Source organism: Sturnus vulgaris, chromosome 19, assembly GCF_052056855.1.
Source record: "Sturnus vulgaris isolate bStuVul1 chromosome 19, bStuVul1.hap1, whole genome shotgun sequence".
Lineage (NCBI taxonomy): Eukaryota > Metazoa > Chordata > Aves > Passeriformes > Sturnidae > Sturnus > Sturnus vulgaris.
The window spans coordinates 3456711-3472282 of record NC_142261.1 but is presented as its reverse complement, the minus strand read 5'-3'; the positions used below and the strand labels follow the sequence as shown (position 1 = coordinate 3472282).

The following is a 15572-nucleotide window of genomic DNA, read 5'->3' as shown; positions in this document are numbered from 1 at the left end:
ATTAGTTTAATAAAAATGCATAAAACAGAAGGGAATTGCATTAGCTTCAATAAAAAAAAATTCAATTTCATAAATATTATCCAGTGTTAAAATGCATTGATTTCCTGGGAAAATGTATTGGTCAGAGGTAATTTACATTGGTTTGGATGGGAACGTCCCGGAGTGTATACATATGTATTAGTTTAGTCAAATGTGTCTGATCACAGAAAAAAAAAATATATACTGGCTGGAGCAAAGGATATTCATAAAGAACAGGCACGGAGCGAGCTGGCTCTGGAGCATCCTGGCGCTCTGAGGTGGCTGTGGCACCCCCAGGGCAGTTCCGTGGGTGCTCAGGCTCGGCAGTTTTGGGGATGCTGCCGGGATCCCCGGGACACGGAGCCTTTATCGGGCCCGGGCAGGATCTGCTCAGGCAGAGCACGCGCCCGGCACGGAGCGGGGGTTAATCAAATCCTTTTGACTCCATTTTTTATCGAGCTCAAGAGGGGCTGGCCTATTAATTAGAAAGGCTTTTTCATGTAAAACACAGGCTCTTTTGCAGATAAGAAGGGACGATGCTTGATTTTGCCGTGGCACAGATCCGTGTGTTATTCCTTGACATCCATTCACAGGCTGCAGCCACTTCCCACAGCTCTTTTGTTCACTACAGGGCTCCAGAGGCAGGCTTGTGCATACAGACGTGTTTAAAGCGCTCAGGTTTTCCTGAGGGCCAACAAGCCCCCCAATATCCACAGGAGGAGAAGGATGTGATGTGCCTGGAGGCTCTTCCATCTGCAGGCTGGACCAGGATCCTCAGGGGAGAGCAGGATCTGGCCCGTGCAGCACAGAGGATTTCAGCTGACAGCAAGAGGTGAGCAGCGGAGCAGATGCCACGTCTTACAAGTCACAGCAGAAATCCTGGCAGCCATCCGCACCCCATGCCCATCCCGGATTTTTGTGCCACCCTCGGTCCCGCCGACCCTCCAAAGCCTCCAGCCACCATCTCACCCCAAACACAACCCGGGCAGCACCGGGGAGGGACCTAGGTCTGTTTTATTCCAGGCTGGGCAGGCAAAAATGGTTGCTCCCAAAGAAAAATAACATTCTGGGAGATCTCCACAGCTCCAGGGTTTCCTCCTGCGTCGCCAGCCCGGACACGGAGCCGGGGATGGGGCCAGGCAGCGCCCGGGCGGCGCCGGTGGCTCCGTGGCCAGCCCGTCCTGTGAAACCGCCACACATCACTTCCCTGATGCTTATGGATTTTTCCTTAATGCCACAAATTAAGGTAATTGGGCTCGGCTGGCCGATGAATCCAACTGAATTTGGCAGGACGAGGGATCGTCCGTGCCGAGATTGATCCTCCTCATCCCCGGCTGTGCCCGGGGCTGGTCCCGGCCCCAGCTCTGCCCCCGCGGCTCTTTCCCCTGCCCTTTTGCTCACACAGACCCCAAAACACATCCTGAAATCCTTTCCCTGAGCTTCAGCTCCATCCAGACGAGATGGTCACTCCCGGATCAGGAGTTTTTCTCCTCCACGGGCACTTTTCCCTACACACTTCCCTGCCGCCTGAAATCCTCCCCGTAATGCCATCCTCGCTGGCTCGGCCGTGGCAGCCGGGCGGCGAGTGCCAGGGATTAAACACGATATTTGTGACCTCCGGGAGAACAAGGGCAGCGTCTGGGCAGAGCCCGGAGTTCCAGGGATCTGGTTTCACAATTCCTTTTGTTCCCAGCCTTCCCTGCTCGCCCACCACCCTCCTCGGCGTGCGGAGGGGACAAAGCCGGCCAGCGAGGCCACCAGCGCCCACGGGCACCGGGTCATGGCCATGCCAGGCTCCGCAGAGCTTGGGGGGCTGCTGGGCATCGTTGGGCTGGCAGCACCATTCCCAGCCCAGCCTGTCCGTGAATCCTCCTCCAGCCTCATCCCGGGCAAGGCGGGAGGGAGGGGAGATAAAATGAACAGGCTGAAGACAAAAGGGAACCACTGAACATCCCGGTCCCGGCAGCCACAAATCCTGCTCCACAAGCGCAGCAGACATGGAGGAGGTTTTTTGGGATTGCTGCCCGCCTGCCCGTGGGTTTCTTGGCTCTTGCTGCAGGAATGCTGAGCCAGAGTCCTGGCAGTGCGAGAGCCATCACTGCAGGATGTGTCCCCGGAATTGGGAGAGTTAAATGCGTGTGTCCCACCGGGACCAGGGCGAGCAAATGTTTGGCTTAACTGGGTGACAGGTGCCTCAGTGGGGGTGACACATGACAGAGGAGCTCTTCGTGCCTGCCCGGCTCTCTGGGAGCTCAGCATCCGCCTCCTGCCCCTCCGCAGCGCTCTGGGATGGGGCTGCAGCGGGATGTCCCCTGCTCGGCCACAGGCTGGGTGTCCCGGCAGCTGCTCCTGCTCCTGGAGCATCCCAAAGGAGGCGACCCAAAGGCAGGGGGGCTCCTCTGCCTCCCGCAGCCGGGCAGCTCCCAGCTTTGCCATGCCAACGCTGCTAAGGCTCCCAAAGACGCCTGGAAGCACCCAGGAAAAACATCCATGTCCCAAAATTTGAGCGATTCGAGCGGGGGGTCCTCTGGGGCCAACCCCTCCCTGCGTGTCCCAGCGGAGGGGACAAGGCCGGCGCCAGCCCGAGTGACAAAGGCAGGTGGGATTGTTCCCGTGCAGTCCCGGGTCAGCATCCCCGGTGTGGGAGCTGGGGGCCACCCGGCACTTCGTTAACCTTGAAACCCTCCCGGGCTCACATGTCACGTCAGCCGGTGACAACAACAAGCTGCTATTCCAGATTAGAGAGAGAGAGGGACAGAGAAAGGCAGAGACAACAGGGTTGGGGGCGGCCAAATTACCTATTACAGCCAAAAGTGGGCATGGGGCTATTTTTAACCCCGAGGGGGGTGTATTTATTGTTCCAGCCGGGGGGAGGGAGGGAGTGCCTCTGGGACACCCCTCACAGTGACATCGGCGGCCGAGCAAAGCCATGGTGAGTACTGAGAGCACAAAGCTCCAGCAGCAAGAGACAAAATCCATTCGATTTTTCACCGGAATAGCTTTAAGAGCAGGGAGCAAAGGAGGCAACAAGGAGTTGAGGGCCAAAGGTCTTGTCTGCCTTGGAAAGGGGGTGTGGAAATTGGGGAGCATCTGGCTGGATCAGCAGGGAACACAGAGGTGTCTCCCACGCTGGCAGAGCTTTCAAATGAGGGGAGATGGTTTTAGGGTCTAAATGCCACTTTTCTCTTTTACCTTCCTTTATGCAGTGAGAGGAAGGGCTGTTTTGTGCCCCCAAAATCCTCCTCCTGACAGACCCCCACGAGAGGAAACGACTGCAGGAGCAGGCTGGAATGAGGGATAATGGGCTGGGTGGGACAGTGAGGGGCTCTTCAGTCCTCTTTAAAACACACATTGACCCATTTCTGGTTGTTTCAAGCCTCAGTGTGCAGGAGGAGGCAGATTTTTAATTAAGCCACATTTTAATATCAGCACAGCTGGGATAAAGAAGCACTGACCGACCACAACCTTCGTGTGCAACCTCAGCAGTGCTCCCAAAGCCAGGGTTCCAACGGGGATAACTCACCCCAGTCCTGACCCTTTTACCTGCCAGTGGGAGAAGGGAATTCACTCCTCGTCTTTCCTTGGACCTATTTGGCTAAATTCACCGGGAGCTGAAATTTAAGTGGGAATTTTAATGCCCCTCAGTATCCCAGAGCTGAAGGGAGAAACTAGCAAGCCTCCAGGGAAGAGAGCCCCAGCTCAGAGCTCCCACGAAGGAGTCACAAGTAAGAACAGGGCACTTCCATGCTTTTATTCCACCCCATAAAAAGCCAGTGAGCTAATGGTACATACTTGGACTCCTGCAGGCACCCAAGAAAGCCAAGAAGAGGATTGAGGGTGCTAATTCCAATGTCTTCTCCATGTTCGAGCAGGCCCAGATCCAGGAATTCAAAGAGGTAGGTGGGTTTGGTGGCAAGGAGGGTCCTTGATGGGATGTGACCTTCAGTTCTTCCCTTGGTGCTCTCAAGTGACAGCTGGCTCACACCAGGAGGCAGCAGGCCTGGTTTTGGGTCGTTTTATTTTAAAAGGGAGAATAACAACTCAGTGACACCGTTAAATCTGGCATCGCCTCCAAGCTTTAGAGGAGCCTGCATCCCACAGAGGATCCAGCAGCATCCCAGGGAGCTGGAGCTCATCTCCCAGCTCCCTCCCAGCTGCCCTGCCAGCAGCTCTAACCCCCTGCATGGCAGGCACATGGTCCTGTGCAGATCCCAGCTCCAGGGATAACTGGCCCCAGATGGAGGAGCTGATGGCTCAGGCTGGCCTCTCTGCCTGATGCCACACTGGGGTGAGAGGGCTTGGGCCAAGGAAAGGGTTTGTACAGCATTGGGTTTGGGTTGTTATCACCACAGGGTGCAGGACTGTGTGGGATTGGGGTGAGTGAGGCCCCTGGAACCCTTGAGAGGGTTCAAAATGCCCTTATCCCATCCAAGCTGAAGGCAGAAGGAGAAAGGCACTAAAGCCTTGGCAAAGGCTGACAGTTCTCCCTTTCCCTGGTGCTCCCTGCCCTGCTCCTGTGCTTCCAGGCGTTCACCATCATGGATCAGAACCGGGATGGCTTCATCGACAAGGCAGATCTGAGAGACACCTTTGCTGCCCTCGGTGAGCCCAGCTTTAGCAGCCTCCCCTCCCCAGCAGCTTTGCCAGCATCAGAATTGTTAGCTGGGAAACAAGGTGGGGTGGGGCGTTTAACCGAGACCCTGCCGTTCACCAGATCTCCCGTTTTGCCAAAAACCTCCTGATCCAAACCCGAGCCCGTCAGGCTGGGAGATCCCTCCTGGGTGACCCAGAGCAGCTCCCACAGCAGTGCTGGTTTATCCCGTTGGCACTGGAGCCAGCTCCTGGATTACACAGCCAAGCATTCCCTGCCTTTTCCGTGCCTAGAAGCACCTGGCTGTGCCCATCCCACGGCATCCCGGGCCGTGTGGGCATTAAGGGGATTTAGGGGATTTGTGGGAGGCTGTGACACTGCGAGCTTGGCTCTGCCATCAGAGGTCAGCATGAATCAGCATGAATGGAGTTCCAAGGACAGCCCAGCCTCAGGAAAAAGGATGTAGGCATTCAACCCCGTTTGTTTGGGTGCTGGGGGGCAGGGAGAACCCCAGTGCTGGTCTTGACCCAAAACACCTTCCAAGGAGGGCTAAAAGAGTCTGATCCACGGGGCAGTGAGGGAAGGAAGCAGCACAGCTCAATCCTTTGCATCCTTATTTTCTGTGATGCTGGAGCCTGAGAAGCCAGAGCTGGAGCTGGAGATTCTCTCACCTCGCTCCTGCTACCTCCATTCCTTGTCAGATGTGGCTCCCCAGGGATGTGCTATTTCCCTCCAGTGGGGAAAAAAACCCCAGGGAAGGGTTCTGTGGTGTGCATTTGTAGCCCCCAACACACAGAGCAGGACAGGGATCTGTGACTGACTCACAGCTGCTCTCCCCAGGGCGCCTGAATGTGAAGAACGAGGAGATTGATGAGATGATAAAGGAGGCACCCGGCCCCATCAACTTCACCGTGTTCCTCACCATGTTTGGGGAGAAGCTCAAGGGTGAGGGGGCACCTGGGGAGCTGGGAGTGGTCAGTGGTGGTCAGTGGCTCTCCTATGCCCCAAAACTCCTGCTGATTTGCAGTTCCAACCATCCCTAGATCCCAGATCTTACCCCATGTCTCCCCAAACTGTTGGGGGTTATGAGATGGTCTCCGTGCCTCAGTTTCATTGAAAAATCCAAATGGCTGTGCTGCTGCTGTCCCATAGGAAGAGGGGACAGTTCTTGCAGCACCTCTGAGCCTGCTGGCACCTCCTGTGCCAAGAGTGGCCCCCTGGCTACAGCCAGACTTTGACCCATCATCCCATCTGGCTGCACCCTGAATCACACACTTAACCCAAGGAATGCAGCCTCCTGCAGATCTCCGAGAGGCTGCAGGGCCCCAAGGGCTGTGCCTGGAGCTCTATAAATACGCTCCAAAGATTAGATAAAAGCCGGATGCCGGAGCGGTGGCGACACCGCCTGCTCTGTGCTCACACCACGGCCCTACGGCTGCTCCTCTGCATGCCACCAGCTTCACCCCAGCCTCCAGCTGCAAGGTCAGCATTCCTGCAGGGACCTCACTCCCCACTCTGCCCCCCATTTTGCCCCCAAGGCTGGGAGAAGCAGGAGGCTGCAGTTGGCTTCCTACTTCACCATCTCCAATGGCCTTGGCTTTGTCACCCGCAGGTGCTGACCCGGAGGAGACAATCCTGAATGCATTCAAGGTGTTTGATCCAGAGGGGAAAGGCCTGAAATCTGCCTAGTGAGTGCAGGGATAGCTGGGGCAGGGACTGATGGGGGTGTCCCCATAAGGAGCTCCTCAGTGCTCACCGTGCTCTCTCGATTGCAGCATCAAAGAAATGCTGATGACGCAGGGGGAGAGGTTTTCCCAGGAAGAGGTATGATCTCCTTCCCACCCTCTGCCAGCCTCCCTCCATCCCAACAGACCCCATCCCTCCTCCCAGCCCTGGTTCCAAACCCCTCCCATGCCACCTTTTCTCCCTGGCTCCTCCCCGGCAGATCGATCAGATGTTCGCTGCCTTCCCTCCGGACATGTCTGGCAACCTGGATTACAAGAACCTGGTCCATGTCATCACTCACGGTGAAGAGAAGGACTAGCCCAGGCTCAGGACTGAGGCTGGCACTGCAAGATCACCTCTCCCTAGATCACACGGGGGTTCCCTTTGCTCTTCCCCTGGAGAGGCATGTGCCTGGGAATTTGGCATGGGAATGGCATTCACATTAAATGACATTTTGGCAAGAGGAAATCCAGCTGCTGGTGCGAGCAGTGCTTGGGCTTGTGTGTCTGTGCCCTGTGGGAGCCCTCAGATGCTTCCAGACCCTGCTGGCCCCCTGGCATCCCAGACCTGCTGCACGTCACCCTCACGTGTCCTCGAGTCCCTTTGCTTCTTCTCTCACTCCCAGCCCCAAACCAGCCTGTTCCACGCTGGGCTGTGCCGTGCCCATCCCACCCAGTCCCACAGCCTAGGGCCAGCACTGAGCTCAGATTTACTTTAGGCAGCAGAGAGTTGTCAGCTTCTGCCAACCCCATGAGCACACTCACACCCTGCATCCCACCTGCCACGCCCTGCCCTTGGGCACGGTGCAGGACTGGGACCGTGGTCCCCATCTCCAGCTGTGTTTGGGTTGTGTGACAGGGATGTCACCCTATGGCAGGGCAGATGATCCCACCCTGGCTGCAGGTGCTGTCAGCAGTGGGTGAAGCCATGCCAAAATATCCCCTGGTGAGCTCCTGAAGCCTGTGAAAGATGTTGGGCTCCTTCCAGAGAAGGAAGATGGAACGATGTGCAGGATGCAGAAGCTCGAAAACGAAACTGCTTCTTTAATTTGTCCCTGTCTGTGGCGGGCTCTTTGATCCGAGCCTCCTCCTCCTCTTGCTCGCGCTGGGGGGCCTGGCCTGCTCCTCCTGCTGCCTCTGGATAACGAGCTGACACAGCTGAGCCCGGTCCAGCGGCTCCTCCGCTGCCCAAGAGAACGGCCATCCCATAATATACACTTTCACAGGCCTCATACCCCCGGTGGGGCAGGACAGGCTGGAGGGGACGGGCTGGGAAGGACATGTGGCAGCAGGGCTTGGCCAGGCAGCCACGGGGGACTGGGGAATGACTCCTGCCCTCTCTCCCCGCTCCCTGCTCACCGGTTTTGGGGTCAGCAGTGTCCAGGTCTGGGGGGGGTGGGCAGAGCTTGGCCCTGTCCATGACCCAGAGGAAGCTGGAGGTTCCCTGGAAGGGGCTGATGAAGGCCTGGGAGCGCTGGCTGCGATCCACGGACGTGTAGCGCAGCAGGCATTCCTTCATCAGGAACTCCTTCACCTTGTTCTCCACGGGACCTGGGTGGGAGGGAGCAGCATCCCACAGTGTCCCTGCACCTGGATCCTGCCCAAACCCACCCCTGCATCCCTGCAGAGCAGGGGATCCTGACTCCCCTGGGTCAGGGGGCCAAGGCTGGGTCATGGAATCATAGAGTCACATTCACGCTGGAAAATACCTCCAAAATCACCAAATCCAACCTCATACTGAATGAATATCCCCTGCCTGTTAAAGCATACCACAAAGTGCCACATTCACTTTATTTTTGGAGCATTTCAAGGGTGGTGATGCTACCACTTCCCTGGGAATCCTGTTACAATGCTTTCAGTGAAGAAATTTTTCCTAAAATCCAACCAGAACCTCCCCTAGTGCAATTCCCCTTGTCCTCTTGCTGGCTTCCTGGGAGGACAGGCCAACCTCCATTGCACTTCAACACCCAGGGCCAAGATGAGGGTTTGGGGGTTCACTGGGGTGTTTACACATTCAAATTAACTCCCAAATTTGCTGGGAATTTGGCACTGCAAATTCACTTTGGGGCGCCCGTGACTGATGGGACAGGGGAAAACAGAAGCTCAATTAAAACAGTGTGACAGGGTGGTGGAAAGGACATGTGGCATGGGAAGATGGGCAGCCCTGACCTACCAAAAATTGGCACCAAGCTCTCCCCAAGAGGCTTCACTATTGCTGAGGTGTCACAGTCCATGTCCTTCAAGAGGGTCTCCACACGAGATTGGATCTGTCCCAGGAGTTTGCTGCTCTCCTTGCATTTGTTCTCATACTTGTTGGCTTCCTCGGCAGTCTCTGTTATTTTTGCCTATCAGCAAAGGTTTTGCCAGGTGTCACACCAGCCCCTCGCTGATCCCACCCCCCCAGTGCTGCCCACTTTCAGTCTGGAGACAGAACCACAGGATCCTAGGATGGGACAAGTTGGAAGGGACCACAACGGGTGTTCTGGTCCATCCTCTACTCAAGCAGGGTCATCTCAGAGCACAGGGGACTGGATTGTGTCCAGACAGTTCTTGAATATCCCCAGCTGCCCACGCTGGCCCAGGGCTGGCAGGAACCCCACATTCACCCTCTCACCATGCACTGGGAGCTGCCAAAACCTTTGCAGGGGCCTTTTCTGCCCACGCCTCTCCTGCCACTGGCCAAAGCAGCATTTGCAGCACCAGATTCCCTGGGACAGACAGGGATATGCTGCCGTTCCAGAGGGAATTCACAGCCACTGTACCTCCAGCTCCTGCAGGACCTGAGTCCGGGTTGTCTCTGCTTGTTCCCTCTCCGTTGTGATGGACATCATATCATCCTGTGGGAACACAAGCATGTGGAGTTCCTCGGAGGGACACCCCCAGGACAGGAGGGCAGGGCATGGATAACCCCATTCCCACTCCAGGCAGCCCCAGGCTGTTCGAGGAAGCTCCTGGCTCTGTCTCCAGGACACTGCAGTATTTTTGCTGGGTACACGGTGGCAGCATTGAGACACGTTTAGCTGTGAGAACACAGCAGAGTTCCAGTTTTGGCTGCTCCTTTGCAGCCCCCTAATCCTACCTGAGTGGCTGGAGCCAGGCTCTGGTGTGGGCAGTGATGTCGGACACTTGGGAAAGGAAAAATCACCGTGACCCAAAATCACTATCTGGAAAGGGGAGACATAAAGAGCCAGGAACACACCTGGATCTCCTGGATCCTCTGCCTGAGACCCTCATTCTTGACGTTCAGCCTAATGGCATAGCTGAAGAGGATGAAGAATCTCCTGTCCTTTTCAAGAAAGTCCTCCAAGAAATTGTCGATGTCTCCATCCGACAGCTCCAGCAGACGCTTGTAGGCCACCTCATAGCTCTCCTTTTGGCTCCTTTTGGCCCTCTCATCTGCCTCAAAGGCTGAGAAAGAGACAGACAGCCGTGGTTGCTTTGCAGAGCCTTCCCTGCAGTGCTGTGGGGTTTGGTGCAGTGCTGGGGCAGGAGGGAGCAGTGCTGGAGGGGCAGAGGGTGCCTCTTTCACCAAGAAACTAAGCAGGGATGTCATGGGAATGGAGCAAACACCACGGTATCCCCTACCAGGAGGATGGAATAATTAGATTAGATTAGATTATATGTTAGGAAGAAATTCTTCCCTGTGAGGGTGAGGAGGCCCTGTCACAGGGTGCCCAGAGAAGCTGTGGCTGCCCCTGGATCCCAAGGCCAGGTTGGACGGGGCTTGGAGCACCCTGGGATGTTGAAAGGTGTCCCTGCCCATGGAGGGAGTGGAACTGGATGAGTTTTAAGACTCCTTTCCAACCCAACCATTCTGTGGTTCTGTGACAAAAGGAGCCATGGCTGCACGCAGGAGCAGCACCCTGTCCCAAGGGCACCCCAAGACACTCAGTCTCACTCAGTTACCACTGTTCAGCCGTTTTGCTTGTAGGGTGAAGGTTGGGTGGGGCAGGTTGTGGGCAGGGCGGGTGTCCTGCCTTTGGGGTGCAATTCTAGAAACCACGAGCAGCCCCTCCATCAACTCTGCAGACACGGGGTTTGTGGGCCCAGCCACACAAATTCTCCTCTGATACCTTCTCTCTTTCTGGCCTGTTCCTTCAATTCAGACAGATCTGTACATTTGGCGAGGAAGAAGTTTTTCAGCCTGGTCTCCTGGTGAAGGGCACACTTCCTCTCCAGCAGCCTGATGTTGTACTGGATGGTTTCTCTGTAGCGAATACCCCGAATGTCCGAGATCCGCCCCAGATCCTCCATCCTGCACACAGACAGCAACACCCACACCGTGTGTGTTTATAAGGCTCTGTATTCCTGGCCTCTCCCAGCAGTGCCAGAGCTGGCAAAGCCTTTGTGATGCTGTGCCCATTCCCAGCTCTCATCTGGACGGAGTGGAGTAAGTCCAGAGGGAATTCATGGCCACTAACACAGCTTTTGGTGGGTTTTTTCCTAGCACCTTGAACATCAATTAACAAATTGCTCAGTGTGAGAGAAATGGCAAGTCAGGATTATCATCCCTTGCCTTTGCTGACAGTTTTGTACTCAGGCATAATACCCAGCTTGGGTGAGACTCAGAATAAAGAGATTCCTCCATGGGGCAGTTCATCCCATCCAAAGAAACATCTGGGATAGATGGAATAAAACACCCTGGAGGTGCCAGTCTCCCCACGCTGACCAGGCACCCAACCCTTAGCACCCAGATCTAGATGAGAGTGGTGGCTCCTCTCTCTGAATCTCTGAAGCCTCAGTCACTCTCTCTGTTTGAATACTCACTGCAGGCATCACCCATCAGCCCCAAGTTTTGCCCAGAGGGCTGATAAGGCCACTGTACCACTGCTCATAATCTTCCGTGGCTTGCTCGATAGCAGCGTTCAGCAATCTGTTCTGCTGAACCAGCCTTTTCTCCAGCTTCCAGTAGGAGTTGTCATAAATGGCTTTCTGGATCTGCATGCTCACAGTCTCTTCTCTCAGCTTGTTGTTTCTGGTCATGATGGTGTTGTAACGAACAGTGACCTGGGGAGAGCAAAGCCAAAGGTGTGGAACTGGTGGGGGATTGGGGGGGTTCAGGTTGCTGCTTAAAGACCTTGACCAAGGCAGGGTCAAATACAGCCCAAGAGATTTGAAGCTGGCCCTGCACTGTCCTCCTCTCCAAGAAAGGAAAGAAGAAGACCAGGTCGATCAAACAGAGACCTGGAGCTGGCTTTGTGCAAGGCAAGGTGGCTCCAGGCAGCCCAGTTTGATCACAAAGCAGGTGCAGACCTTCAGGCCTCTTGGCACAGCACAAGTGCTGCATTTGGGTCACCAAGCCTGAAGGAGCCTTTGAGATATTCTGGGAATGATCAGGCCAAGGGAACAACCAGGTGCTTTATGCAGCTTGTGTCAACAATACATTTGCACCACTGTGCTTTGTCCTGACCAGAAAGGTCCCAGGCCCCTGTGTGACCCCACACGTGTTCTCAAAAAATCTCCAAAATATTTCCTTACATGACTTAGGTGCATCTCCAGTAATTCAATTTTCTTCTGCAGGTGTTTGTGACTCTTTGCTTCCAACACCCTCCAGGTTGTGTCTCTTTGCTTCACTATCTTTTTTTCCAGCTCTACAACCTGCACACACACAGGGAAAAAAACCCAGGAAGTATAATCTCCACCCCTACACTCTGGACTCTTACCAGGACATGGAGCCAAAGAAAATCCCCTCTGTTGACCTAAACTACAGCAACTATGCCATTAAGGAGCTCACAGTTATAGGAGCCCATCACACGGGGGTGCAGGGACTGGTGGGACAAGGTTGAGAGTCCAACCTCTCTTTTCCAGTCAGTGCTGCTGACTTGAATGGGAGCCTGGTTCTATCCATTTGTCATTGTCATGTGTCACTTGCCAGGAGGAATATTCCAAGGCCTGAATTAAATGTGTTTTATATTGAGGAGTTTCAGCCACAGGCCCCACTCTGTGACTCTGCCCTGCTGTGCTCAGGCAGGGAACACTCTGGATGCTCTCACCTGCTTGGCCAGGTCAGCTAGCAGGGCTTTTCTTTCTTTGATCAGAGCATCGTTCTGCATTCTGATCTGCAAAAGCCTTTGGACCTTCATACGATTTCTGCTTTCCAGCATCACATTACCAGGGGAATAGATCTGGCTCAGCATTAATGTCACATGTCTGTGTTCTTGCTTCAGATCATCTATTGCTTTTCTGTAAAAATGGAACAACAAATGACATTTAGCATGTCCCATCTGCCATAGCGGGTCCTTACCCTTCCCCATCTCTGCCTTGTGGTCCCCAGATCTCTTTATAAAAAAAGAGGGAGCAACATTTTATGTGGGCAGATGTGGTAGGACAAGAGAGAATGGTTTTAAACTAAAAGAAGAGAGATTGAGACCAGATGTTAGGAAGAAATTCTTTACTTAGAGTGATGAGGCCCTGGCACAGAGTGCCCAGGGAAGCTGTGGCTGTCCCAACCCTTGAAGTGTCCAAGGCCAGGTTGGACAGGACTTGGAGCAACCTGGGACAGTGGAAAGTGTCCCTGCCTGTGGGATTCTAAAAATCTGTGATTTTGGCATGGAGGAACTTCCCAAGCTCCAGGCATCCAAGCAGAGCTGTACTCACTCCTGAGCCTGCATTTGCCGCCAGATATCGGCATCGTAGAATTTCCTCTTGTACCCCTCATGATGGAAGTGGGTCTGCAGATGCCTGATCTGCACTTTAGCCCTTTGTTCCTTCTCCTTTGCAGAGAGCTCCAGGTCTGCTGAGGCTTCTCTCTTCTGCCACAGACAAGGGAGGGAGGGTTTGGTCACTTGAGCAAACACAGCCAGCAGTGGCAGCAGGTGAGGGGCAGCACCAGCTCCAGCTCTTCCCTGGCACCTGAGATATCCATCACCACCCAAAACACGCAGTGCTGGCTGAGCTGGAGCCAGCACCTCAATTCCAGGACAGGGAAGAGGGCAGGTGATGGCAGGTTGTCACCTCTTTTATCACCCAGCACAGCAGCGAGGACCACGTGAGTCAGAACCAGAGCCACTGGTGCTGGGGACATGGATGAGCCCAGCTGGCTGCCCAGGAGTGGAGCAGGAGTGCTCCTGTCCCCGACCATCAAAAAGTGACTTCTAACTGAGAAACTGCCCAGCAGGGAAGCACTGAAGGCAGTCAGACCCACCATTACCCCTGTCCTCAGCTCTGCCTCTCCCAACACCCAAATCTCAGTCCAGGGCCTCATTCCTGGCACAGCAGGGCAGCAGAAGCAGCCCCACAGCACCTTGCTGGCAGGAGCAAACCTGGCTCCCACTGCTGGATGTGTATTTCCATGGGTAAGATCCCCACAGCAGATCCTCCATAGTCCCTGTGTAGTTCAGCTTTAGTTTGTCCTTTTTTACCTTCATTTTCCCCGTCTAACTCTGCTGCTCGCTCTGCAGACGCCTCAGGAAGGGAACAAGTGAAACTCTGCAGGTACAGGATTGCTTTCCAAGGGAAGAAATGAAACAGGACTAATGGAGTGGCTGTGTCCTCCTGCCCATCCCTCAGCACCCGCTCGCGTGTTTGGCACATGAGGAAACCATCACAGATGGCTGCAAGAGGAATAAAAGGAGAGCATTTCTGGTGATGTCATCGTGAAATTATCGAGTTTTATAAGTAGGGGAAGAACAGATGGTTTGAGCTATTCCACCCCATTCAGTACCTGGGTTTCCATAGAAATTCCAGCGAGGCCAGGCCCCCCCACCCTGTTCCAGCAGAACACCTGAGTTCAGCCCCTCTGTCCCACTGATGCCAGGAGGGCACTAGAGTGGACCCTGCACCCCTTACCCCCAGAGCTGGTCCCCAGCAGCCACACTGAGTCCCTTGGGTCCCCCTGTGTGCCCACACAGGACACCACAGCTCCCCTCCAGCCAGGAGACAGAACCAAGGTGGTAATCAGGTGTTCCCAAAGATCCACCCCTATTTCCAGCAGGAAGCTCAGGAGAGGGGAGAACCTAGAAGAGAACTGGTGCCAGTGCCACCCTTGCAGTGCCCCAGGTTCCATGGAACCATGGCAGGCCTGGTTGCCATGGCAGCATCACCACAATGGAGTGATGGGGGTGCTCCATGGACCACCAAGACAGAGCAAGCAGGGAGCAGCTGGGAGCCCACATTCCATGGACATTACAAAGGGGTTTCCATGGACCAAAGGGGTTTCCATGCCCCAAAACCAGCCCTGAAGCTACAACACCTCCCTGGCTGCGTGTCCACAGCAAAGAGGAACCCTCATTTGGAACTGACCCATAACCTATCCTTCAAAGCCTTCTGCTCCAACAGCAGCAGCCAGGGGTTCACCATCCCCAGCAGTGCTTTGGGATTAGGGCTGCCACCCCCTCCTCATCTTGATCCCAGCTCCACATGCAGATTTTTTGCCTTCTAACCTGGCTTTTATCTGTTTTATTCATAAAGAGACCATCACCACCTCACTGCCACCGCTGCTGGCACCCAGAGCAGCAACGGCTGGTGCTGCCAAACTGGGGAAGGATCCTGGGGACAGGGACCTGTTAGGAGGCTGATTAGGGGACAGACTGAGGCTTCATGCCCACTCCTCTCCCTTCCGTGTAGGGAAGCACACAGGAGCTGTGGACTGAGTCATAAGAGCCATGATAATCCTTTCCCTGTAAGCTCCTTCCCAGGGTCTGTGCAAAAGCTGAGATCCCTGGAGGGCAGGAGCACAGGGGCTGTGTTTTGTAGCCCTGGAGTTGCTTACTCAGCTGTGGGCTGAAGGGGAGTAGAGCAGTGCTGAAGGTGAGCCTGTCCCACTTTGCAGAGAGTTCAAAGCCACGAGCAAAATCCCCAACCAGAGCATCAGCACCTCCCCGTTATCCCAGAGACTCTGAGGAGCTAACAGCCCAGCCACCAAGTTCCAGGCTAATTCCCAGCCAGACAGGCTCTGAGGAGGCATTTCACTGGAAATCATATTCACGGCAGAAAGCAGAATGTAGTGTTTGATAAGAAAAATCACAACCGAGGGCAGAGCCATGCTGGGAAGGCACTGGAGCCTGAGGATCCCACCAGGGCTGGGGGAAGCTCCCAGAGCTTTTCATGCTGTTCCTGCGTGATCAGCAGCTCTGTGGGATAATAACAACAACCTCTCCAGGGGTGAGGTGAGGTTGTCACTCAGTCCCAATGGCCCTAGTTGTGTTATAAGGCATATCCTTTATTTTCACCTTCAGCAGAAACAGGGCCAAAGCCCCAGTTCCCCATAAAAGTAGAGGTGCAGGAGTGAGCATTATTTT

General features: G+C 54.8%; 2 protein-coding genes across 2 annotated transcripts; one reads left to right on the top strand and one right to left on the bottom strand.

Moving 5' to 3' along the window:
* The first annotated feature begins 2896 nt into the window (after positions 1–2896).
* MYL2 (myosin light chain 2) lies at positions 2897–6802 on the top strand. The gene is made up of 7 exons (XM_014875028.2): positions 2897–2950; positions 3825–3914; positions 4545–4620; positions 5450–5554; positions 6222–6297; positions 6385–6433; positions 6555–6802. Exons 1-7 carry the CDS (start codon positions 2948–2950, stop codon positions 6651–6653), a joined length of 498 nt encoding a protein of 165 aa, XP_014730514.1. The 5' UTR covers positions 2897–2947; the 3' UTR covers positions 6654–6802.
* Positions 6803–8375: 1573 nt separating this feature from the next.
* On the bottom strand, positions 8376–13480 carry CCDC63 (coiled-coil domain containing 63). The gene is made up of 9 exons (XM_088176244.1): positions 13163–13480; positions 12931–13085; positions 12327–12516; positions 11812–11931; positions 11159–11340; positions 10407–10588; positions 9533–9741; positions 9096–9170; positions 8376–8678 (listed from the first exon to the last, which is right to left on the bottom strand). The coding sequence occupies exons 1-9, from the start codon at positions 13478–13480 to the stop codon at positions 8391–8393; spliced, it is 1719 nt and encodes a 572-aa protein (XP_088032370.1). The 3' UTR covers positions 8376–8390.
* Between the last annotated feature and the right edge of the window lie 2092 nt (positions 13481–15572).